Consider the following 25,502-nt stretch of genomic DNA (forward strand, 5'->3'; position numbering starts at 1 on the left):
GAGCCCGTTGGGGAGTTGCAGCGATGAGACAAGATCAAAAATTTGGGAGAAAAGAGGGTAAAATAGAAAAAATAAGAGTCTAACACATACGCATATCCACACCCAAAGTGAAGAACAAGAAGAAGAGAAAGAACAAGAAGAACAAGAAGACCAAGAAGAAGAAGAAGAAGAAGAACCACCACCCGTGGGATTAAATGGTCTTAACGTCCTTGTAATATCTATGACAGACAGAGGCACAGGGATGGGGAGTGATGCAGTGCTGGAGCCTGAGCTGTCTAGGGTTGAAATGACTGTAGCAAACACCCAGTAAACATCCATCAGATATTAGAGCGAGTGGGAGGAGAGAGAGAGAGAGAAAGCTCCTCATCACTGACCTCTCTAGACCCACAAATCTTCTCGTTTAATTGGAGATCGTCCCGTATCGATTTTCATCAGTCTCTTTATTTGCCGTAGCAGCCACACATAACCAGGGGACATTTAGTGTGCTTCTCACTGCTAAAATGTCCCATCTCTGAAATGCTATTAAATTGAATCATTGCAGAAAATGGTTTAAGTAAACATAGTAAACATATCACAGTTTTGGGGTGTCTTTTTGTAAGTCTTTTAGAAAAAATTGCTTTTCACTTCAGTCTTTTTGGTGTATTATTAGCTAGTCAGAATGCAATACTTTTATTTTTATGGGTAAATGTAACAGTAAATATACAGTTTCATGTAGTCTAATAGATTTTTTTCCTTATGTTTTTGAACATCTATAGCCAATATAAGTTAATTATTGCATTTACACTCAAATGCTTAAAGTAGCCTACAATAGAAAACACACATAAATTATGAGTCATTTCTTCTTTGCAAAAAGTGTTCTGTTTATTTAATTTTTTCATAGAATTTGTTTAAATCAAACACACTCATATGCAAGCAGACTGTTTTGATTGCAACTATATTTCAAAACCCAAAATAAACATTCACTAAATAAATACAACTTTTCCCCTGTGCTTCAAAGTGGTGTCTTTTTCTGAGCATATTTACATCATAAATAACTTTGGAGAAGCACAATTCAGAAAACTAACAAATCCAAACGTATAAATATAAGAGATATGGTAACCACATTTACAATAGAATAAAGGGAACGTTTGAAATGTGTCACACTGCCTTCAAAACAGTATAATAAACATGATATGAAGGTTGTCACAAGCGTTAGTGAAAGGTAATGCAAGCATTAGCATGAACAGATGTGATGATGATTTAGGCTGTCTAAACGACTACCCAACCGGTTGGATTGCATATTGCTGCATGTCTCATGACTTTGTGAAAATTTTTCATGAATTGTCATATAACTCATTATTATGGTACTAATAACTAACGTCATGTTGGTACAAGCAAGCGTTGCCACGGCATCATTCTGTATTGTTAGACAGAAAGTGTCCTAACCGCTCTCCTTAACACTGTGCTAGTCAATCAACCACAGCAGAACACAACCTCTCCATTTCACCTCTCTTGATTTTTCCTTCATCTCATCAAATGTTCAATAAACAATGAGCATCTCTTTCCAGTACAATAACTGTACAATTACCCTTGTTGACAATTTAACAAGACATGCCTCGGAGATACACACACGTTCAACCTTATAAGCATGCTAACTCCCACCTCAGCCGTGTTAGCATGCTAACTCTCATGTCAGCCGAGTTAGCATGCTAACTCTCGCGTCAGCCGAAATAGCATGCTTACTCTCATGTCAGCCGAGTTAGCATGCTTACTCTCACGTCAGCCTTGTTAGCATGCTTTCTCTCACCTCAGCCTTGTTAGCATGCTAACTCTGACCTCAGCCTTGTTAGCATGCTAACTCCCACCTCAGCTTTGTTAGGATGCTAACTCCTACCTCAGTGTTTAGCTTGTAAGCATGCTAAATTCCCCCTCAGCGTTTACCACTACACCTGGCTAATGAGAAAATCCTCTTCATCATATTGACCTTTAGCCTCTAAGTAATCACATCTCAATAAGGTTGTTCATTAGAGGTTGTATATAATGTTGTTATCCTCACTGAGGTGACAGACCAAAGCACTAATAACTGTTTTTATCCACACCAACAAGACATTTAGCCCAAGTAGAGCTAGCTACCTGACAGTCCAGGTGAACTGCTGTATGTCTCAATGTAAATGTAGTCATATGTATCTCTTGCATGTATCCCTTAAATCCCCTCTTTGCTTTCTCTGAAAGTGTGGGTACACTTCCCTTAATCCATACCTTACCTACTGGGGAAAACATAGATAGAATGAATTTGCATAATCATTGATGTCTGTGGAGTTTTTTTGTGTCATTTTTGCTTAATCTCTATACTGCACACCTTTAATCAAGGCTATGGGAAGTAGGGGTGCTGCAGTACCCCCTGAATTATTATCACAAAAGTAGTGCCATGGGCCTTTACTAGTCCTGTATTAGCAAACAGATACAGCCGTCTGTAGCACCGACAAAAAATATATCAATTTAACCAGGTCAGTTGACTTGAACTCTAGAGTTGTGTTGTGATAAGGGGATTCTGACTAACACTAAAAAGTGCACTGACGTTGAACCCTTCCCTGTTAACTCAAAACATATCCACAACCCTATCTTCAACCCTAGGGATGAGGTTCCCACAATGAAACTCCATTTCTGACAGTGCAAATGGAATAACGTAGCTCTGTAAAAACTAAAAGAAAAGGAAACACAAGAAGTAGGATAGGAAAAAGTATTTTTGCTGGATAAGATGCAGATGAGGCAGTCGAGGCTGGGCTATAGCATGGAGATTCCATGGATCTACAGTTTCTTCGTCATGTGTTTTAGTGTGCACCCGAAATGTCAACCTATTCCCTATGTAGTGCATTACTTTTGACCAGAGCCCTATGCAGGTTTTGGTCAAAAGTAGCGTGCAGGGAAATGGCACCCTATTCCCTAATGTAGGGAATATGCTGACATTTTAGACTTGGTGTTTTTGGACAAGCGGGCGTTAGCTGCCGTTGGTGATGATGACGGAGGTCCCCTTGTGTCCCGGCCCCTGCTCTGCCTGCATGCGCAGGTGTGAAGTCACGTCGTAGTGGGTGGAGCCAGCGGAGGAACAGAAGTCCCTGAGGCTCTCGGTGTCATACAGGTGCTCCAGGGCATAGCCCGTCAGGGAGTAGGTAGCAGCTTGCTTGTCCAGATAGGGCCTCCCCGTCAGGGAGTAGGTAGCAGCTTGCTTGTCCAGATAAGGCCTCCCCGTTTGGGTTTGGGGGTGGGAAGGGTAGAGGGCTGGGGCAGGGGTAGGGGAGGAGGATGAGCAGGGGCCTGGACGGCCAAGCTGGTGGTGCAGGGGCTGGGAGAGAGGGGACAGGTCTGTCTGTCCTGTCTGCTGGAGGTAGTTTTTGGGCTTGGGGAGGTGGTGGTCAGAGCCTGGGCTGCTGAGCCTGGAGAGAGGGGCAGGGCTTGATCCGGGGCTGATCACCTGACCCAGGCCACGGCACAACACACTCTGTAGCACCCCCTGGGGGTATTCGGTGGTGAAGCAGGGGCCGGGGCCCTTCGGTAGGCCGTTGGCAGGCCCTAGAGGAGTGTCAGTGTCTGGGTGGAGCTTGCTGCGGTGCTGCAGACGATTCTCCTCCTCCTTGATCATCTGCTGCGTGGCTCGGATCAGGGTCTCGATCTTGCTTGGCTCCTGGGGGCTGGCCCGGAAGTAGTCTGCGCGGTAACGGTCCCCAGAGTCGCTGGCGGAGCCCCCGTCTGGCGAGCTGACCACACTGTCCTGGTCCCATTGGCCACGGTCTGTAGAGGGAGGGACAGGACACTGATCTTAGAGCCAACAGGAAGCTATATCCAGGGCTAAGCAGAGTTAGCAGCATGTTATCTTACGTGTTAAAACTAACCTGTATTTTGCTGCTGACCTCTTCCATGTCACCATTGCAAAGAGGTTATAACCACAAGATTTTTCCCTGGTTAAATAAAGGTTAAATAAAGCAGAGGTGGGAGATCTGAAGAGTGAGCAGGCTTTTGTACCAACCCGAATCAAATCTGTGTGTCTTTGAGCCTGCAACAGTGGAGTTCACCCATCTCCAGCCTCCTACAGTAATACAAGCTAAAGGGCCAGGGATAGGGACTTACTATGCAGACTGTGGATGGATGTGATGTGGGGCACGCTGCTCTCATATCCCTCTCCATTCTCCAGGGATGAGGTCTTGGCCAGGGGCAGCACAGAGCGGGCAGCTCCCCACCACGCCTCTCTCCCACCCTGGGGAGCACCCAGGAAGTACCTCCCTGCCTCACAGCGGCCCCGCTCGCACGTCTGCTTGTGGCCGTGTGTGTCGAGGTGGGAGTGGCTGTCGCTGGAGGTGTGGTGGTGGTGTTGCTCCTCAGTGATTGGGAGGCTGTAGCAGAGGGGACGTGGCTCGGAGAACTGCCTGTAGGCACAGGAGGTGCCAAGCCCCTCACCCTGCTCCAGCAGCTGAGGGGAAGCAGAGTCTGTGAGGGGAGATCCGGCCCAAGGGCTGTCCTGGTCCGACTCTGACCGCTCGGCCTGGAAACCAGCGTACTGCAGAGATAGAGAGAGAGGGTGAGTGCGCGAGAGAGAGGGAGAGAGACAGGGCGAGAGAGGGAGAGAGACAGGGCGAGAGAGAGGAGAAATAAGAGTCATTACCTAGGTAATCAAGAAGTGATACATCAGGTATAAGCTACCTCCCATCACCTCCCATCACCTCCCATCACTGATAGATCATGCAGTATCCTGGCTCAAATAGAGAGAGTTGCCTCTGTGTGGGATGTGTACAGGACCAGTGCTTTATGTTCCTATAGAGCCTCACCTGTGTGTAGGGGGACAGTCGGGACTTGGCCTTGGCTCGGGACACTCTGCTCTTGGGTGCTCTGCGGTTCTCAGTGAGGCTGGTGGGAGTACTGCTGAAGGGAAAGGAGGGCTTGGTGTCTGTCACCTGGCCCAGAGACAGCTGGAGTCCTTTATACTCAGTATCCCTGCAGAAACATACACATACAGTATGTACTGTAGATCATGTAGATCAGAGGTGTCCATCCCTGTTCCTGGAGAGCTACCTTCCTGTAGGTTTTCGCTCCAACCCCAGCTGTAACTAACCTGGTTCAGCTTATCAATCAGGTGTGCTAGATTAAGGTTTGAGTGAAAACCTACAGGATGTTAGCTCTCCAGGAACAGGGTTGGAGAGCCCTGATGTTGATACACAGATATATTCCTGATTTAACTATGTGTTAGGATTACATAAAGACCATAATTAAACAAGACAAGGCAGCTCCAATGTTACGACTGTTTATCCAAGTGTGGCTTGTGCTTTTGTCTACCTGGGTATTTTATTTTTCACTCTCTGGGGGCATGTACCCACTAACATCTGTTTGGTAATTAAAGCATTGTGTGTGTGTGTGTGTGTGTGTGTGTGTGTGTGTGTGTGTGTGTGTGTGTGTGTGTGTGTGTGTGTGTGTGTGTGTGTGTGTGTGTGTGTGTGTGTGTGTGTGTGTGTGTGTGTGTGTGTGTGTGTGTGTGAGTGAGAGCGGCTTTTGGAAGGACTTGTTTCTTCATCAGGATAGTAACAAGGCCTTTAACAAACATACAACAGAGGGGAGGTTGTTCGTTCAAATACACATGCGATTAAGGGCTATGTCTGGCTAAACCAAGCCCACAGGAACACCATGCCAGGAGACAGTACTTGGAAATGGGAATTGATTTCTCTGTAAATCAGGGGTGGACTGGCCAGCTGGCATTTCGGGCAAATGCCAGATGGGCTGGTACATTTTTAGCCGAGTGGGACTGTCCAACATGATTTATTTTCACAAAGAATAAGCATTATCTGGCTACTAATGTGCCATCAAGTGGAAAGAATGGGCCGGTGTAGGGGCATCAAGGAAGAAAATGTGCCAGTGTAGGGGCCTCAAGGAAGAAAATAGCCCAGTGTGTTACAAATGCCAGGGCCGATTTAGTGTCCCAGTCCTCCCCGTATGGATTCTGTTCACTATGATGAATCAAGTTGGAGAAGATGGATGGAAAAATCTGGACATGGTTTACTCTGGCCAAACACTGATCCATCCTCCACACACACACAAACAGACACACACCCCAAGCATGTGCACATGCTCACTCGCACACAGACACATATACAGGTACATGTCACACACAATCACAATCAAGAAATACACGTTCCATACAAACACCATCAAAAACATAAAGAATAGTATTCTCATAGGATCAGGTCAGGTCTCGCATTTCAGTGCATGACACACACACACCAACTCCTTTACGTGATAAAGTGTTCGTGTCTCTCTGTAAACACAGAGTATTGCCTAAGAAAGGTCAGGGATCACAGTGACAGGCTCTGGCCAATAGGAAGGGACGGAAGGTGGAAGGGTTATCAGTACTAGCCAATAGGACGAGGCAGATAGGTTATCAGTACTAGTACACATAGAGGCAGTTCAACCAGAGGTGAACTCTTGCGTTCCTGTGTGCCCTACTAGCTGTGTGTTAATCAGTGTAGACTAGTACACCTCTACCTGCTACTGTGTGAATCACCCACCACTACCTCTGATAACAACAGTGACAAAGGGGCTGTGATAGTTCTCTGATGAACTGTCTAAATCCGATGCCATTCTCTCAGAAATTTAGGGGGAAACAATGAACTCATTATTATCATTATTATTTAGCCTCAGACAAGACAGGAACACCCAGTGGATGACATTGTATTGTTATCTCTCTCTCTGCTAATGAACTGAGTTACTATGAATTCACTGACTGACTGATGCTATTCTCACAGATATGTTGAGGCAAACAACACGTTTGCACAATGTCTCATTACAGCTTAATGTCTCACACGATAAAACATCTCAACAAGGTCACAAGACGGTACTAATTGACTGTACAGTATGTGATTCAATAAAAATAAAACTATTGTTTAAAAAAAAAAGATCACATGGGAGGAATGAAAAATCTCCATCCAAACTTTAAACTCTCTACTCTCTCACCAAGCTGGTAGCCATAAACGCTCCTCATCTTTATGGCCTATCAATTAAAACCTCATAAACACCGTTATGGATATGGGGAGGGGGGTAGTCTGCGGCTGCGGCAGTGCGTGTCGAGTCATTTCCTTCTTCTCTCCTCTGTACGGAGAAGCCTCTTCTGCCTCCTCTGGCTAATGGAGTGTTTTATGGGCCTAATTAATTTACTGAAACAGTTTTACATCTGCAGCAATACACGTTACACACAGCAGCACACCAGGAAATAGGCTAAATATCCCATCCTAGAAGGCAGTGGCACCGTTTAGACAGACCTAACCGGAAGGTACAGATGTAGGATCTTAATTTGAGCCAGTTTGCTACAGCAGGAAAATAATCCTGCAGAAACAGGAAATGTTAATTATTATGTGGAATATAATATACGATTTCTAAGTGGAAATTACAAACTTCAGAAGCCTTTTTAAACCTCAAATACATGACAAGTTTTACATTTCCTGCATTGTAGGAAAGTTCTCCTGCAACAAGGTGATCAAATTAAGATTCTACATCTGTACTGAGCCAATACTAACACACAGAACCAATAGAGCTTGACTCAGACTATATCTATATCTATATCTGGACTGTTTGCAGTTCAGATGATAAAGCAAGTGCATGGCGAGTGAAAAGAGGTTTGAACGTTATGGTGACTTTTCCAGTGGAAAACTGGGTTGAAGCAAATTGTGTTGCTTATCAGTGCTCATGCATGACGGAGGCCCACACTTAGCTCAATACCACTGTCTGAGAAAGACAGTCCACCAGACCTGGGTTCAAACTGTATTAGTTTTCTTTCTAATACTTAAGCTTGACTGGATTGAGGTTTGCCAAGGCCAATAGAGACAATGGAATAGTGCCAACATTGAAATCACTTCTATCTGACACCTCAGGCCAGGTTGACTCAACCAAACAAATTAAAACTATTAGGAAGAAAAAAAGACTTTGTGAACCCATGCTTGACTGAGACAGTTGACACAGTCTGCAGACAGACAGATGGACATGTTGTTCATTCCAGAGACACCTTGCCAACTGACTTTCCCTTCCTGGGTGAGTGTTCCAAAGGTAACAGCCAAGTCCATAGACATGAATAAGCTTTTGTAAACCTGATAACTCAATGACCTCAGCACACAGACACCCACGCTACTCAACACAATAACTATACTACACAGACACCCACGCTACTCAACACAATAACTATCCTACACACAGACACCCACGCTACTCAACACAATAACTATACTACACACAGACACCCACGCTACTCAACACAATAACTATCCTACACAGACACCCACGCTACTCAACACAATAACTATCCTACACAGACACCCACACTACTCAACACAATAACTATCCTACACAGACACCCACGCTACTCAACACAATAACTATACTACACACAGACACCCACGCTACTCAACACAATAACTATAATACACACAGACACCCACGCTACTCAACACAATAACTATCCTACACAGACACCCACGCTACTCAACACAATAACTATCCTACACACAGACACCCACGCTACTCAACACAATAACTATAATACACACAGACACCCACGCTACTCAACACAATAACTATCCTACACACAGACACCCACGCTACTCAACACAATAACTATCCTACACAGACACCCACGCTACTCAACACAATAACTATCCTACACAGACACCCACGCTACTCAACACAATAACTATACTACACACAGACACCCACGCTACTCAACACAATAACTATACTACACACAGACACCCACACTACTCAACACAATAACTATCCTACACAGACACCCACGCTGCTCAACACAATAACTATAATACACACAGACACCACACTACTCAACACAATAACTATACTACACACAGACACCCACACTACTCAACACAATAACTATCCTACACAGACACCCACGCTGCTCAACACAATAACTATAATACACACAGACACCCACACTACTCAACACAATAACTATAATACACACAGACACCCACACTACTACACAATAACTATAATGCACACAGACCCCCACACTACTACACAATAACTATAATACACACAGACACCCACACTACTACACAATAACTATAATGCACACAGACACCCACACTACTACACAATAACTATAATGCACACAGACACCCACACTACTACACAATAACTATAATACACACAGACACCCACACTACTCAACACAATAATTATAATACACACAGACACCCACACTACTCAACACAATAACTAATCGAGACACAGCCACCACACTACTCAACACAATAACTATTCTACACACAGACATCCACACTACTCAACACAATAACTATAATACACACAGACACCCACACTACTCAACACAATAACTATAATACACACAGATACCCACACTACTCAACACAATAACTATAATACACACAGACACCACACTACTCAACACAATAACTATTCTACACACAGACACCACACTACTACACAATAACTATAATACACACAGACACCCACACTACTACACAATAACTATAATACACACAGACACCCACACTACTACACAATAACTATAATACACACAGACACCCACACTACTACACAATAACTATAATACACACAGACACCCACACTACTCAACACAACAATTATAATACACACAGACACCCACACTACTCAACACAATAACTAATCGAGACATAGACACCACACTACTCAACACAATAACTATTCTACACACAGACATCCACACTACTCAACACAATAACTAATCTAGACACAGACACCACACTACTCAACACAATAACTATTCTACACACAGACACCCACACTACTACACAATAACTATTCTACAGCAGAAGAAAGTGACAGTAAACAACTTTCAGTTTTTCAAGAAAATATGATTCTAAATTGAAAACAGTGATAGAACACTGCAGCCTGCCTGTCAGCTACTGTAAACTCTCACCCTATTAGACAGAAAAATCTAACAGAACATTTCATCCTAACATCTACAGAACAACAAAAAACACAGTCGACAGGCTTTGATGAGACGAAAATACACAACTTCGTTCCACTATAAATGAGCTCAACAAATAAAAAGTCCTATTTACAATCCTGTCAAAACTTACCTTCAACAAACACCTCATCCACTACACTTAAGTCATTTAAGCAAATGAACAAAAATGTGTCATGTTTATTATATTAACCTAAAAATAAATATATTTCTTATTAACCTCTCGTTAATTGCTTTGCAGTGATGGCTTGTGTAAACCTCGGGTGCCAATATTCATTATCTTATCAGAGAGGGAAACGACAGCTAAGCTGAGCTACAAAGAAGTCTGTGTGTGTGTGGTGCTGTGTAAAAATCTTAACAGGCTCAAGCCTGGCCTGACCCTTCCAGAGCCAGGAATCACATCAGACCAAACAAATCAAGGACAGATGTGACTGCTGATCTCTCTCTGCGGTGCCATGCCTCCCGATAGGAGATATAAACATCCACTGAAGAAATACCAGACACCCTAAACCTACAGCCCCATTCTTTCCACAGACACTACTACAGACGTATTGGTGATGTACAGACAAACCAAAAGGGCAGTCTATACACACTGTGGGACTAGCACACATATTATGACCCACTGATGTAGTGTTATCCACCAAGGATCACATAAGAAATAACTGTTGTACAATGGCTTTCATGTGTTATCCTCTGGGGTTTTGCTGAGGTACCTACGTGAGGACGTAGTTGACACTGACGATACAGTGGGGTCTGGAGGAACGGCTGTTGTGTACGATGGTGGCATAGCTCTGGACCCAAACCCAGCCCCCCTGCTTAGCCAGGAACCTATAGTATTTAGTGGTCACTTGGCCTTTCACCAGCACTGGAGAGAGAGAGAGAGAGAGAGAGAGAGAGAGAGAGAGAGAGAGAGAGAGAGAGAGAGAGAGAGAGAGCGAGAGAGAGAGAGAGAGAGAGAGAGAGAGAGAGAGAGAGAGAGAGAGAGAGAGAGAGAGAGAGAGAGAGAGAGAGAGAGAGAGAGAGAGAGACAGAGAGAGAGAGACAGAGAGAGAGAGACAGAGACAGAGACAGAGACAGAGACAGAGACAGAGACAGAGACAGAGAGAAAGAGACAGAGACAGAGAGAAAGAGACAGACAGACAGACAGACAGACAGACAGACAGACAGACAGACACAGAGAGGGGGAGTGAGCGAGTTAGAGGTAAACTGAAATTCTTGTTTATATCATTGTTCAAAATAATGAAGCATTAATTAGTGGCCATGTATAACATAATGTGGATGATATGATTGTAGTGCAACATGGATGTGGTTCAAAGTAGAACAGGTTATTGCAATTACTCTGTCATATACACAAAATATATTAGAACTGATAAAATATAATTAAAAAATATAATATTTTATTTGTCAGATAATAATTTAGACTCTGGTGACATGAAACCATAATATCAATCAGATAGTTCATAAAGCAATTTAGAAATGGAAAAACAGGCACTTTGTTTCAGGTGATGTAAGCTATTATTAAAGTACAATTACAATGCATCCAGAAAGTATTCAGACCCCTTGACTTTTTCACATTTTGTTACGTTACATCCTTTTTCTAAAATTGATTAAATAAATAAAAAATCACAATACCTCATAATGACAAAGTGAAAACAGGTTTTTAGATATTTTTTGGGGTGAATGTATTCAAAATAAGAAAGAGAAATACCTTATTTACACAAGAATTCAGACCCTTTGCTATGAGACTGTCACGTGTGCTCTCTCTCTGGCATCTAGGTCACCAGGATGCTCGTTATACAACTTGATTGGAGTCCACTTGTGGTAAATTCAACTGATTGGACATGATTTGGAAAGGCACACACCTGTCTATATAAGGTCCCACAGTAGCAGCATTGAAGGTCCCCAAGAACACAGTGGCCTCCATCATTCTTAAATGGAAGAAGTTTGGAACCACCAAGACTCTTTCTGAGCTGGCCACCCGGGAAAAACTGAGCAATTGGGGGAGAAGGGCCTTAGTCAGGAAGGTGACTATGAACATGATGGTCACTGACAGAGCTCCAGAGTTTCTCTGTGGAGATGGGAGATCCTTCCAGAAGGACAACCATCTCTGCAGCACTCCGCCAATCAGGCCTTTATGGTAGAGTGGCCAGACGGAAGCCACTCCTCAGTAAAAGGCACATGACAGCCCGCTTAGAGTTTGGCAAAAGACACCTAAAGACTCAGACTATGAGAAACAAGATTCTCTGGTCTGAAGAAACCAAGATTGAACTCTTTGGCCTGAATGCCAAGCGTCATGTCTGGAGGAAACCTGACACCATACCTAAGGTGAAGCATGGTGGTGGCAGCATCATGCTGTGGGGATGTTTTTCAGCGGCAGGGACTGGGAGACTAGTCAGAATTGAGGGAAAGATGAACGGAGCAAAGTACAGAGAGATCCTTGATGAAAACCCACTCCAGAGCACTCAGGACTTCAGACTGGGGTGAAGGTTCACCTTCCAAAAGGACAACGACCCTAAGCACACAGCCAAGACAACGCAGGAGTGGTTTTGGGACATGTCTTGAATGTCCTTGAGTGGCCCAGCCAGAACCCGGACTTGAACCTGATCGAACATCTCTGGAGAGGCCTGAAAATATCTGTGCAGCAACGCTCCACATCCAACCTGACAGCTTGAGAGGAACTGCAGAGAAGAATGGGAGAAACTCCACAAATAAAGGTGTGCCAAGATTGTAGCGTCATACTCAAGAAGACTTGAGGCTGTACTCACTGCCAAAAGTGCTGCAACAAAGTACTGAGTAAAGGGTCTGAAAAATTACGTAAATATGATATCAGTGTTTTATTTTTAATACATTTGCAAAAATGTCTAAAAACCTGTTTTTGCATTGTCATTATGGTGTATTGTGTGTAGTTTGATGAGGAGGGGAAATGTGGAAAAAGTCAAGGGGTGTGAATACTTTCCGAATGCAGTGTAAGTACATTATATATGTGTATAACATTCAGCATAGACAGTGGTGTTAGTTATGCCTTTTGTATTACTATTGCCTCTACACTGTTAATATATCACAGATAGAAAATTCTAGTGCTGAGGACTGGGAGATAGTAACTGTAGGAGAGCAAAACAAACCTAACTCACACAAGTGGTGTGCACATCTCAGGTGGAAGGAGTCACAGCTATGGACATGGTGATAGAGTGTCTTCTCTATAAGATCCTGGGGCTCATAGCCCGTCAGCTCAGCTACCCTGGGACATACACAATATTAAATACACTCATAATTACATGTACATATGCATACAGAATGTACCCAATTTCCACATCTCCCTCATTATTTCAGATGTGTATGATACTCATGCATCTATGTAGTGTTTATGAAGATGTTATGAATCCTCTACAAAGCCGTTAGAAGTTGTTTCAAGTGGAACCTTAAGTATTTGGGACCACTAAGCTTCTCCAGTGTGTGAGGTGCGTTAAATACTGTATTTACCTGGAGTCGAGGAAGATGAGCTTCATATCCAGGCTGGCTCTGAACATGAACATGTTGCTGTGTAGTTTGATTTCAGTGACAGCGCTAGGGGGTAGAGAGTGGCCCACCGCCACCAAGCCCACGTTCTGATAGCAGCCATCAAATGGAGACATGTCCAGGCTGTACTGACGGATCTTTAGGTACCCGCTGCAGTGGATCACCTGACAGAATTGTACACACAAATATGCATGTAGGCCTACAATACATAAGAATACACATATGGAAATATGTATTCAACCAGTTTAGAGGTATTGCAAGAGATTTCTGTTATTATGGACTGCATGGGAACAGAGAGTTTCTGGCAGGGCTAAAACTACAGCTTGATGGATTTTTCAAAAAACAACTGCAGTTTGCCAGAAAAGTTGAAAACATAGGCTTCATTTATAAAGACGACGTGCAAACTATCAATAATTCAGTCACACAAGCAGTACAAACTGGAATGACTGACTATATGATCTAACATCTTCAACATTGAGAAAGATGGCAGCAACATAGGCCTACCTTGTATCCACCACATGTGAGACCAGCATTTCTTTTCGCGAGGACGCATTTCATTCTCAAGAAGAACGAACGTTCCATTTCATATTCTTCAAAGACAGAGAGAAAACGCAATCAAAGACGACCATATAATGTAAATACCATGACACATGATTCAGTGCTCATTCAGTCACCATAGCACACGCAGGTTACCATACCTTGGACAAAGTGCGAGTGGGAGGGTTGGTGAGCTGTCAGCACGGCTGTCATTTCGTCGTGGTCAGCGGGGTGGATGTACTCGTAAATACTATTTCCCGTCAGCTCTACCTGTTAAAATACACGTTTAGTCATTGTTTTCAAGGAACGTAAAACATAGGACTATAGGCTATGTCTACTGTAGCACAAAGCACAAGGATCGATTTAAATCGAATGCAAAATAAAGCAATCAGTACCTGTGATAATCCCAAATGGACCGATGCTGTTTCAGATATGTACATTATTTTCCCGTCCGGAGCAACCACAAAAATGAACCCGTCCAACGTCTGAAAAATAAATGTAATGTATATTTTAATTAGGTCCAACGTGGACAAAATGTGCGTAGATCTTTGCCTAGCTAGGCCTACATATTAATGCTACTATACAGGTTATTAGATCATTTAATTTCTCATATTAATAATCAATCAATCTGTTGTCAATACAAAATAAGGAAAATATCGGAGACACGTCTATGACAGCATCGTAGCATAGTGTTTTTTTTATTGATTGACTGTATCAAAAAGGTTGTTACCAATTAGCATAATAATAATAATAACACAATTTACTTCAATGTAACCAAATTATTTATATTGAAATTATTAATCATCTTGAACTTATCAATAGAAAAACACTAATAATGTCTGCATACTTATTAATATCATTATGATCATTATTATAGTCTAGCACTTCGACTACTAGGCCATGGTGCTTTCGCTGTGTTGCATTTAGTGTTGTTACGATCATGTAGGAACGAACCCTTGTTAACTAGAGACTCCTGGAGGAGAGAAGAGAGGCGCAGCGCGTGACTATGAATGCGTTGAAGATATTTCCAGATTTATATCCACAAGAATGAGAGCAGCAGGAGGGAGGCGTTGTGAGGAAGAAAATCACTCTCCTTTTAAAGCATGGATAACGGGCGACTACTGCTGCTGTCACGTGGGATAATGATAATAATAATAATGATAATAATAATAATACAATAAAAAATAAATCATGCATACAGAATTTACAATAATAAAAACACGTTTTACATTCGACATTTTTTTAACATTTCTATTATTATTCCAAAGATAAAAATGGCGTTCATAATTCAAATAAGTCTGCACCTGTAGGATATGTGATCCCACCTGTAACAGATGTGGTCCCAGCTCTCGCCCAACATTATCCAGAGATCTGGTCCGACTCACGTGGCCCCAGGACTCTCCCAGCCCTGCAACACACATGGGAAAATAAGACATAATAATACTCATCATCATAATAACCAAACATGACAATAATAATCTTACATGGGCCCAATATCCTTATAGAGAGGATGCCTTTGAGATGCATACATTTTCGACGTAATTGTGTACATTTAATAATATGGCTATCAGCGTTAAAATCAATGATAGGCATATCATAATAATATTCACACTTGAAATAAATATAATGTTTGGGTCTATATTTAAAAACCTAATATTATTCGTTCAATTGAGCACACCTGATTTCACAGCGAACGAAAATATTTTCGCATTGAACGGACTGTAAACAGGTTGGCAAGACATTGGACGTGCAAATCTCCCCCGCACACCCAAAGGAACCAACAAAACCCGATAAAGCAAATAAGAGTTGCTGTCCCCGGTAAACCACCGCGCAATCCCGATTGAAATGCAAATTCCATACAAAAACAAACACGCGCCAGTGCAAAGATCACAACAACAACAGAAACATTTCGCATTTTAATATTAACCAAAAAATGCACTTCACGTTTACACAACGGAAACAAACAAATTACTCCTTAACCACAACTCAAATATGCAGCCTCTTCACTACAGGAGCTGGACCATTCAGTGTCATATGGAAAATCATCTATTATTCAATAGACAATGATTTAATCTAAATCTCTTAACTTTTAGCATTTCATATCATTTTATTGAATGACCATCACTGATAGACCTACTGGTGATAACGTGGGGGGGGGGGGGGGGGGGGGGGGGACTAGGGAAGTTTTTTTGTGTGTCAATACGTCACGTTTTAAGGTAATAGCAATTAAGCAGGGCCATAGGTGGGTTTCCACTAGGTACCAATGCCACAAAGTCAAAAATGTCTATATTGTAAAAATGTAGGAAGAAATAAATGTTTTTTGGTCTTAATTTAGGAGTAGGGTTAGATTTAAAATCACTTGAAAATAGAATTGCACAAATAGGTTGTGGTAACTAGTCCCACCCCATAGCTGGGACTCTATGTTCCTCTCCGCACCGTGGTAATCTGTGTGGAAGCTCGAGCTGGGGCCTTTAGGTTCTCGCACTTGACCTACCGCAGGGAATTAGGCTCTCTTCGACATCAACGCGCGTTTAAGATAATCACATTACATTCAGAAATAGGATCTGAAGATACTCCTGCGACATGAAGTGGTCCAAACTGAACAAAAGTGGGCCTACATTTCAAACAAAAGAGGCGTTAGCGACGACTCAAAGATTAGTCTGGAGAGCCCTGTCCTGAAAGAGTTTTCAATTGCTCGCATGCAGGGTTAGAAAATTGTATTCGTCTCCTATAAAATTGCAGTTGGAAAAGCTCCCAGTTTCTCTGAGCTCAATTTGTTATTTTGCTCACGTGCGCGTCCACAACAGATTTAAATCATTATTTACACGGGCCTCAGCTCTTAGAAGAAGCATAATACGTTGTGTAGGCCAACACACAAATATATCGTGTCCCATTAATTGTGCAGGTTTCAACAACGTATAGGAATATAAAAAGCTTAAAAATCCTTCCAAGAAATGGGCTAGGCCTAATAATGTCCTATATTGGAATTATGATTCTAATATTGCATATTTGCGTCAGCAACGCCTGACAAGCCAGACATATGGTTTGCTGTTATGGTTATCTATTGTCGAAACATTTTGTTGAACCAAATAAAATGTGAGGTGGCCCAAATACGCATTGAATGTCTGTTTGTATTTTCGATTAATCTAACAGCGGCGGAAGACTTCAGCAAAACAAACGCATCAACGCGTCTCTCCCGCTCTCTCTCTCTCTCTCTGATGTGACTTGTAATTTAACACCGTGGGACAACATAGGGTGGATGAAAGGTTATTGACCGCTCGCTGTCAATAACGGCCATAAAACACTTTCACCTCTATACATTTTCATATAATATTTTACTAGCGAATACTCGGAACATTTTCTTTTCAATAAACGCGGTCACTTTCCGGGCCTAATTCGACATTGTGTTATGTGTTTCAAGGCGATTTGCTTTGCACTCCTCGCAGCAGTGTATGTGTGTTTGGACAGCCCTTTAAAACAGCAGAGGCTATTTAATGAGGAAAGCACATGGCTCCCAATACGGATCGTAAAACGCATCAGTGACAGGACCCTCCTAAACTGAGTATACAGAAGATTCCCCCATACAGCCACTATCCCCTCCTCCCTGTGAGACTGTAGCTTCAATTATTCATCCGTTTATTTTACCATATGCTAGTGTTGGGAAACGACCGCATGCTTTGTTTCCTTATCAAGTGTGGAAACGGTGAGCTGTAGCCTATTAAAACGGCGATAAAAAAACCAATTAAGCATAGTCCTGTCATAATTTCCTCATCATTCCATTCACCCAGACAAACGGTGACTGAAATGAGCTTCTGGTGAGAACGGGTGTACATAGGCTACTAACGCTAAATAGACTATTTCTGGTTTAAATTTTTTCTTTCTACACTCCTCTTTTATCAATATTAAAGAGTAGGCGGGCCTATCTATAAGAAGCTTAGATTGATAGCCTATGATAGCCTATAGCCTACACTGTAACGAAAAACTCACATTTTAGGTATTATCAACAGTAAAAAAAAAAAACGTATCTTTGGAGCGCCAAAAACCTTTGCACCACTAGTGGGTGCATGGTAGGCCTATTGTTGTTTCTGGCTCATTAACATATTTTGAGGCTGGCCTTGTAAGGGGCTATATTTGTTGCACCTGTGAATGCTGTACCAATTTAACTTCTATGGCTATCATGGCTCATCGATTTAAAATGTATAGGGGACAGATTGGAGTGGCCTGATTTGGGGGATTTTCACTAGATGTAATCGAAAGTAGGGTCCTTTGGAGAAAGGATTGTTGACATATATTTTACATTTGCATGATTGAGAAATAATGAATTGAAGTTGGAATATTTATCACATTTTCGCCTTACCCAGGCCTCTGTTAAGACGCCAAAATGTTTCATCTGTAGGTGCTACAAATCAAAGATTGGTGTCATATGAAGATTTACCGCTTGCTCGGTGATATCAGTTATATTTTTCTTATAAAAATGTATGACATAAATGTATTAATATTGAAAAATATAAAACATGAACATTGAAAATATAGGCTACCATTTTGGATTTGGCTAATTTCTCTATATATTGCTGAACATAATATACTATACAGGCTATCAAAGTTCCAGAGTGGGATCTCTGATACTTTTAGAGTAATGATCCAATTTCTAAGTATTATCAATGAGTGAATGTGAAAATGGATTCAAAATGGTCACCCTCTGCTGGTGATTTGCAGGATGAGCAATGATTCAAGTTAAAGGAGGGCTGTGATTGGTTACATTGCCTACTTCGTCAATTTCTCTGTATAAAATGGTCCATAAATTTAAAACTAGCAGAGATCCCACTCTGAAACTTTGATATGTCTGTAGAGTAGGTAAACCTATATTATGTTAAACCATAGGCCTATATTGAAAAAAATTTGGCAAATCAATTTTTTCAATTGTTATAAATTAATATAAGAAAATTGTTATTGAAATCAAAATACTCCTAATATCACATAGAAGGCAGTTAAGCTTCATATGAAACCAATTTTTGCTTTGTAGCACCTACAGATGAAACATTATAGAGTATTAAAGGGTAAGACGAAAATTTCACAAATATTCGAAATTCAAGTCTTTATTTCTCAATTATGCTTTAAGATACAAATGTCAAATATATGTCAACAATTTCTTCCTCCAAAGGACCCTTCTATGGATTCAATTTCGTGAAAATCCCCCAAATCATGTTTTTTGTTTTGTTTTTAGTTCGTGAAGAATCCCCCAATACAAAGTAGGTTTATAGTGTAAATCAGATATGCGGACCTTGGACAACTCAGTAAAACACTGATGAAGATAAAATTAACTGTACACGAGATATGACACTTGTCACAATGTCAAAACAACCAATCGCGTGTGCTTATAGAATTAGTCAATTACACTTTAGATGACATATGTTCAGTAGGCCTATTACGTGCAGTGTTCTACTTCTTATACTGACTGCATTAACATTATTGATAGGCTAATATCTACGGGTACGCCCAAGACGCCCGTGCATGCGATGAATCGTTGATCACCTGCAACGTCATACATAGGTTAGGCCTATAGGCCTAAAAACAACATTCGACACATAGGGGGAATCGATCTTAAGCAAAATCCACAATCCATATACTCTCGTGCGTTTTTTTGTGTTGGTGTGTGTCTTAACAGCCTGAGCTTGAGAAGTAATTCTTGAGAAGTCGCTTCTCTTCTTTGCCTCAGTGTTACAAGGCCCCCCCATATGTTCGTAAGGATCAGACCGCTAGTCGCTCGGGCGACGCTAATTGGCGCGGCTCTGTAGCGGTCACGCAGAACAGGGGCCCGTTGAGACCGCGGGGAGAAGGTGGCAAATGACAGCTAATCGTCTTCCAGGGGCATCATGGTCGCCTGACTCTGAAAGGGAACTACACGTGTATAAATGTAAAAAGACACGCACAGTGTATTCTTCACAGACAAAGAGGTGTGTACAACGGTCCATTTATGCGCGCTCACTACTTATTTCACAGGACATTGTGTGCATAAAGTTGCTATCTTTAGGCTACTTAGGTATAAATCAAGTTTGTTTTGGAAAAACATTAGGGTAGATTCTGATTGAATAAATTCCAATTAAAAACATTTCTTAGTCCTAGTTAATAATATTGACACAATTTCATGGCCATAATTCAAAAGTCCTACAAAAGTTACCTTAAGTCGTACGGCATTTTGACCATCTCTCTGATTGCCTATATTTGACTATATATACCCAACTAAAATATAAAACTATTCCATATATCAGTATGGGAAATAACATAGGTAAATAACAGTATTCCCTTCACGTGCAACAGTGGCGAGATTATTGAATGGAATTTAATTGGGCCTAACGAGTTATGTTGTGCAACATATAGCTTAATTTAGATGCATGTAGGCCTACACATCTCCCATACGTAAACACAATCATTACTGTAGTCTTATTGATTTTCGTGTAAATGAGGAGAAGTGGCAGCACAGGCGTTTTGCACAATGAGAGCGGAATTAAAACGTTAATAACATGACATGATTCATCATTATAAGACATCATTATAATATAACACATGTATATCAGTGTATAGATGAGGCAACAAAGTCATTTGATAATATGCGGCAACATTTGGAATTATGATTTGAATTATTATCCTTGCATAATAACATGAATTTCTAGCACCAAAATAAAAACAAAAAGCATAACTGTAACACAAATATAATATTAAACACACCAATAACACTTATGATAACATCAATATAAACGTTGGTTGTTATAATAGCCTAATAATAATCATCATAATAAAACAACGTTTAATATAATAATATCATAACCTTACCTTCAGGAAAAACAATTCTCATTTTCAAGTAACTTGTTGTGAGTCGAATAATTGAAGCTTTATCAAGCTGAGACGTGATGGCAGAAGGTAAAGGCAATAGTTTGGCCAGCTCATAGAATTCACTATTTTCCTTTTCCCGTCGAGTCCGGGCAGCATTTTTCGATTTTTCTTTCATTTTCAAATAATTATATTTTCCACGACCTGGGCGTGAATTCACCAAACAATAAAAGTCAGTCAATATACAGATCTCAATTCTAGATCGTTTTACTACTTTGCCACCAATGCATTCTGTTTTACGCGCTGGCTCTTCAAAAGCACGAACTGTATTTCTCTGGCGCGGATACCTTGTGTGGTGGGTCAAGATAACGCCGTAGCTGCTCGGTTCTCCTTCCTGACTAAATCCAGAAATAAAATATTAACATTCCCATGTTACTTCCAGGATAGATTAAGATGGCGAAGAAGGATCTGAGTATCCTGTTTATTATGAGGAGTAATCGGCCATAGCTCCAGATTCACTGTACATGACGTCCACTTGGGCCCAACATCTCTGTGAGGAGTTCAGGTCCTTCACACCGTTTCCGAAGACATCATGTCCCTCTGAAAAAATCATAACAATATGCGCGAATACATTAACACTTTGAACCTAATATTGTTCAAGTAGGCATAGGCCTACTGATGTAAAATTGTAATTTGCACACGTTCAATTGCACCAGATAGGCCTATGTAAAATGTGAACATCACACTTGTGGTGACCATTGATTGCAATGCGCATTACGCACCAATTAGGTAGGCTTACTAAACTTTAGTAATTAGCCTAGAGACAGAATGCCAATACGCACACTCTCATTTTAGTGGTCCTTAATAATGACTGCATCTTCGTTTCAAGGCAGTGTCAGATAAGGTATTGGAAACATGCTAGATTATCAACCTACCTCGGAACGTCGACACAACCAACCCCAACTTTTTTTTCCAGAAGTCCGCAGCAATGTTACCTTTTCTCACTTCTGTTCTCATGTCCTAGTTTCCCCGAAAATCCTCAGTAGAACTTCAACTACGACAGCAGAGGCACACTAGACTTCCCTCATCTCTGCTTTAGGGATGCGAGTGTATCAAAAATCATTTACAACCCCTCCTCTGTTTTGAACTCTATCTTCCTATTTCTCCTGTAGAATCTGAGAACAGCCCACCCCCGCGTTTCTACCAGCCAGCCTGTCCCTCATTGGGCAGTAAGTAGTCTGGTCCATTTCCCTATTGGGCATTATTATTATTATTAACGTGTCAGTGCTCGATGTGAATCCAGGATTTGCTCGTATAGATCCTCACCTCTAGCCTTGTTAAAATCATCCTGGGGACATTATAGAGGGCCATACGGCTCATGTTATTCGTTTATTAGATAGGCTTATACGTTGATATATATATATATATTTATAGCGATACATTGTTTTAGATATATTTTTTTATTGCTGTGTGAACCAAGTTTAGCATACAGGGCTAGTCGTTTGTTATCGTCTGATTCTCCAGATTAAAATTAAAGCTTTCATATTTCATATTTCATAGTCATAATAAGGAAATATAGGCTATGTTTAGGGATATGGAGGAATACAATAGAAGGCTAATAACCAAAAAGTATAAACACGATTATGGTCAAATGTAAAATGTCAAGTGGTTAAAAAATAGTAGGTATGCAAAATGTTTTTCAAATGTAATAACTCGGGGACTTCAATTCCATAACATAACCTGAGGTATGTTGATAGACCAGTGCCACAATGCATTTAGTCCGCGGAGTTTATTCAATTGCCTGATGCAGTTGATAAACTGCCAAACGAGATGGCAGATATGGAAACGCTGGATGTCTAGGGCCTATAGGGTACATTTTACGCAAAACAGATTAATAATGTACTTTAGTGATATTGAATAAAATTGAAAATGTTGCAATATTGAAATGATTATTTATTGAAAATATGAGGAATATATGAAAGATAGGCCTAGAATATATGTCGACGGGACATTTTTCACGCCATTTCGATACCTAGCAATTTTTGTAGGAGATTAGGAGAGTATTTTTTGCTTACCTCTAACCCTAACCCCAGTCTCCTTACCTGCTACGAAAAAGTCCCTTCAGTATCAAAGTGGCGTGAAAAGAGTGTTTCCCATATGTCGACCTTTCCGTTTTATTTCCGATAAAACAGACAATTGCACAAAATAAAATCGCTTATGACTAACGGCAAAATATATAATTATAGCCCCAGCAGTTAATATACAAAAATAAGAATTTGTTAATTCAATGTTACCCAGGTTTAAACAACTAGGCCTATGCGAAATCAATTTGGAACGTAATAGACCGTTTTTTTCTCTGATGTTGATACCATATTGGGATACGTTAACGGAAAGACAAGTGTGCCCTTGCCCATCCACTCTCCCACCCCACCTCATCCACACTCTTCTAGTCTTTCTCCCATCATGTGTTGTGTTCGTATTTCTTTCACTTTCGACACGGACGCCCAGATGATATGATATCTCCTGCGGCGCGCGATGAAGAAAAATAACCCAGGATGCGGTGCATGCACGGAATAGTTGACGCCAGTTTAACCTTTTCGTAAAACCCAAATTTACTACTAATTAGACTGCAAATATCTGTGGAAAAGAGAATAGAAAATACTCGAGCTTATTAAGTCTCCAGGATGGACTTAAAATGATGCCACACAGTAAAACATCTACCTAGGCTACCTCCACTGGGTAGGCATTATTAGCCTAACATGACGAAATTCACATCAACATGTTCACTGTCATTGAAGGCCTTAATCGACAGTAATGTGGCATGCCTCAAGTTAGACAATCTAACGATGTTTTGTCTAAATGGCTACACACAGAGATAGCCTACATTTCACTGTGAAAATAACAGAAAAGTTCATCCTTAAGAATCTAAGCTGGGGTTCTACTAAAATAACATTTGGCATTGTTTTAAGATGGTCATACCAAGGATCATTTAGCTATGATTTTGAATTTTAGGACCCCTTTAGGTAGGCCTATAAAAAAAGTATTTACTTACTTGATGAAACATTGAATTTGGCCTTACTGCTATTAGTTTATAGAAACACATTGAATAACAGATTCATACATGGAAAACACGATTATCAAAAAGGTAATAAAAATGTTTATTTTAAAGTGTATGTCCTATATCTGAGAGATTAAAGATCAGGAAATACTTTTTTTTTTAACCCATATTAAAAACAAAATACATTTTGGGCACTAAACTATTTCCATAAATCTGGTACTGGGCTACCTTCAGATGAGTCTTGTGGGTGTCCTAGAGCAAAACAACATGTATATGTTCATGATAGCCTCGCCTTTCTATAGAGGGGTCATATTAGTGTGTAGCCCAAACTGATAATTCAGACGAAAGTTGGCAGATCAGTGGTAAGACTTCAGATGTGTCCCATGAAGTGACGCTTGTGGGGGTAGTAGAGAAAAACGGAGAACACATTAGTTTGTAGGCCAAACCGTTCAGATGACAGAGACTTTTTTGTGAGATGTCTCCTGATCTGACAAACACCGCTGTAGCTCAACCACCTTCCACCACAGATGCGGAAGGCCGCCATTGGCAGATGCAGTAGGCAGATGCAAAAATATCAAATATAAACAGATATCTCTAGCTAGCTTAACCAGAAGGATTTTGGTGATTTTTTTATTATGCTAATTAGATTAGACTCCATAGTTTTTTAACTCGAAAACGTGGATTATCACATTAGGCACTGCTAGACTAATATCCGTAACTAACCTTAATGAAGTAGGCTACACTACCAAACAACACACACCTATAATAAAATACAGGTCTAGCACTGAGGCCTGCACAGCCCACTATTTAGCTATATGGCCTACTCAGACGAAAATCATCAAATTACATTGGAGTCCCTGTCACACTTTGGCTATAAAGTAACACAATTATATTCATATTTAATTCAGCTCAAATTTGGGATACCCTGCATACAGACTGAAAAAAGGTAGCCTATGCTATTTTTTTTACAGAGACAAAGCAACACATTCCTTATGGTTTAATTCCCATACAATAGGCCTATTAGCCCTCTGCAATTCTGGATCCAATAGTGAAGAGGTGGAAATATGGCGATCATGTGGTGAACCTGAGCGCTACAGGAGAGGAGAGTCCAGCGCAGGGGTGTAGGTACAGATCTAAATCATGCTCACCACAAACACTACCAAATACTTGAAACTGTTTGACATGTTTATTTGACCCATGTCTGACTGACGGAGAGTTGTTCTTTAGGACCATACGGGTTCCATATTCAGATGAAACCATAGCAGAGGAAAATGGCCCCAGTGACAGACTGTATACTATAGAAATGACATGGTGGTGCAACCAGACAGTGTCAGCAGAGAAAGTATTTATACATGCAGTGTAGTTTGAGATGAAATGGTGTGCTTTTTAGGTTTGTCGGTAATTATTTGCATGATATGTTTTTTGGCATTGATAGTAAGTGTAATATATAACATAACAATATATAGGTCACTATCTCAAAGTTGAAAAACCCCAAAATAATTTCAAGACTTCAAACCAAACAAAAGTTTTATTCAAAAGTCATTATATTCAATCAACAGAAAAGTC

General features: G+C 41.0%; 1 protein-coding gene across 1 annotated transcript; it reads right to left on the bottom strand.

Annotated features, from left to right (window-relative positions):
• Window positions 1-847: 847 nt before the first annotated feature.
• sim1a (SIM bHLH transcription factor 1a) lies at window positions 848-21,471 on the bottom strand. Its single transcript, XM_055904427.1, has 11 exons — window positions 20,882-21,471; window positions 15,376-15,458; window positions 14,446-14,535; window positions 14,212-14,320; window positions 14,018-14,103; window positions 13,478-13,677; window positions 13,129-13,235; window positions 10,715-10,862; window positions 4,800-4,965; window positions 4,105-4,531; window positions 848-3,768 (listed from the first exon to the last, which is right to left on the bottom strand). The coding sequence occupies exons 1-11, from the start codon at window positions 21,054-21,056 to the stop codon at window positions 2,978-2,980; spliced, it is 2,382 nt and encodes a 793-aa protein (XP_055760402.1). The 5' UTR covers window positions 21,057-21,471; the 3' UTR covers window positions 848-2,977.
• Between the last annotated feature and the right edge of the window lie 4,031 nt (window positions 21,472-25,502).

This window comes from Salvelinus fontinalis, chromosome 38 (assembly GCF_029448725.1).
Source record: "Salvelinus fontinalis isolate EN_2023a chromosome 38, ASM2944872v1, whole genome shotgun sequence".
Classification (NCBI taxonomy): Eukaryota; Metazoa; Chordata; class Actinopteri; order Salmoniformes; family Salmonidae; genus Salvelinus; species Salvelinus fontinalis.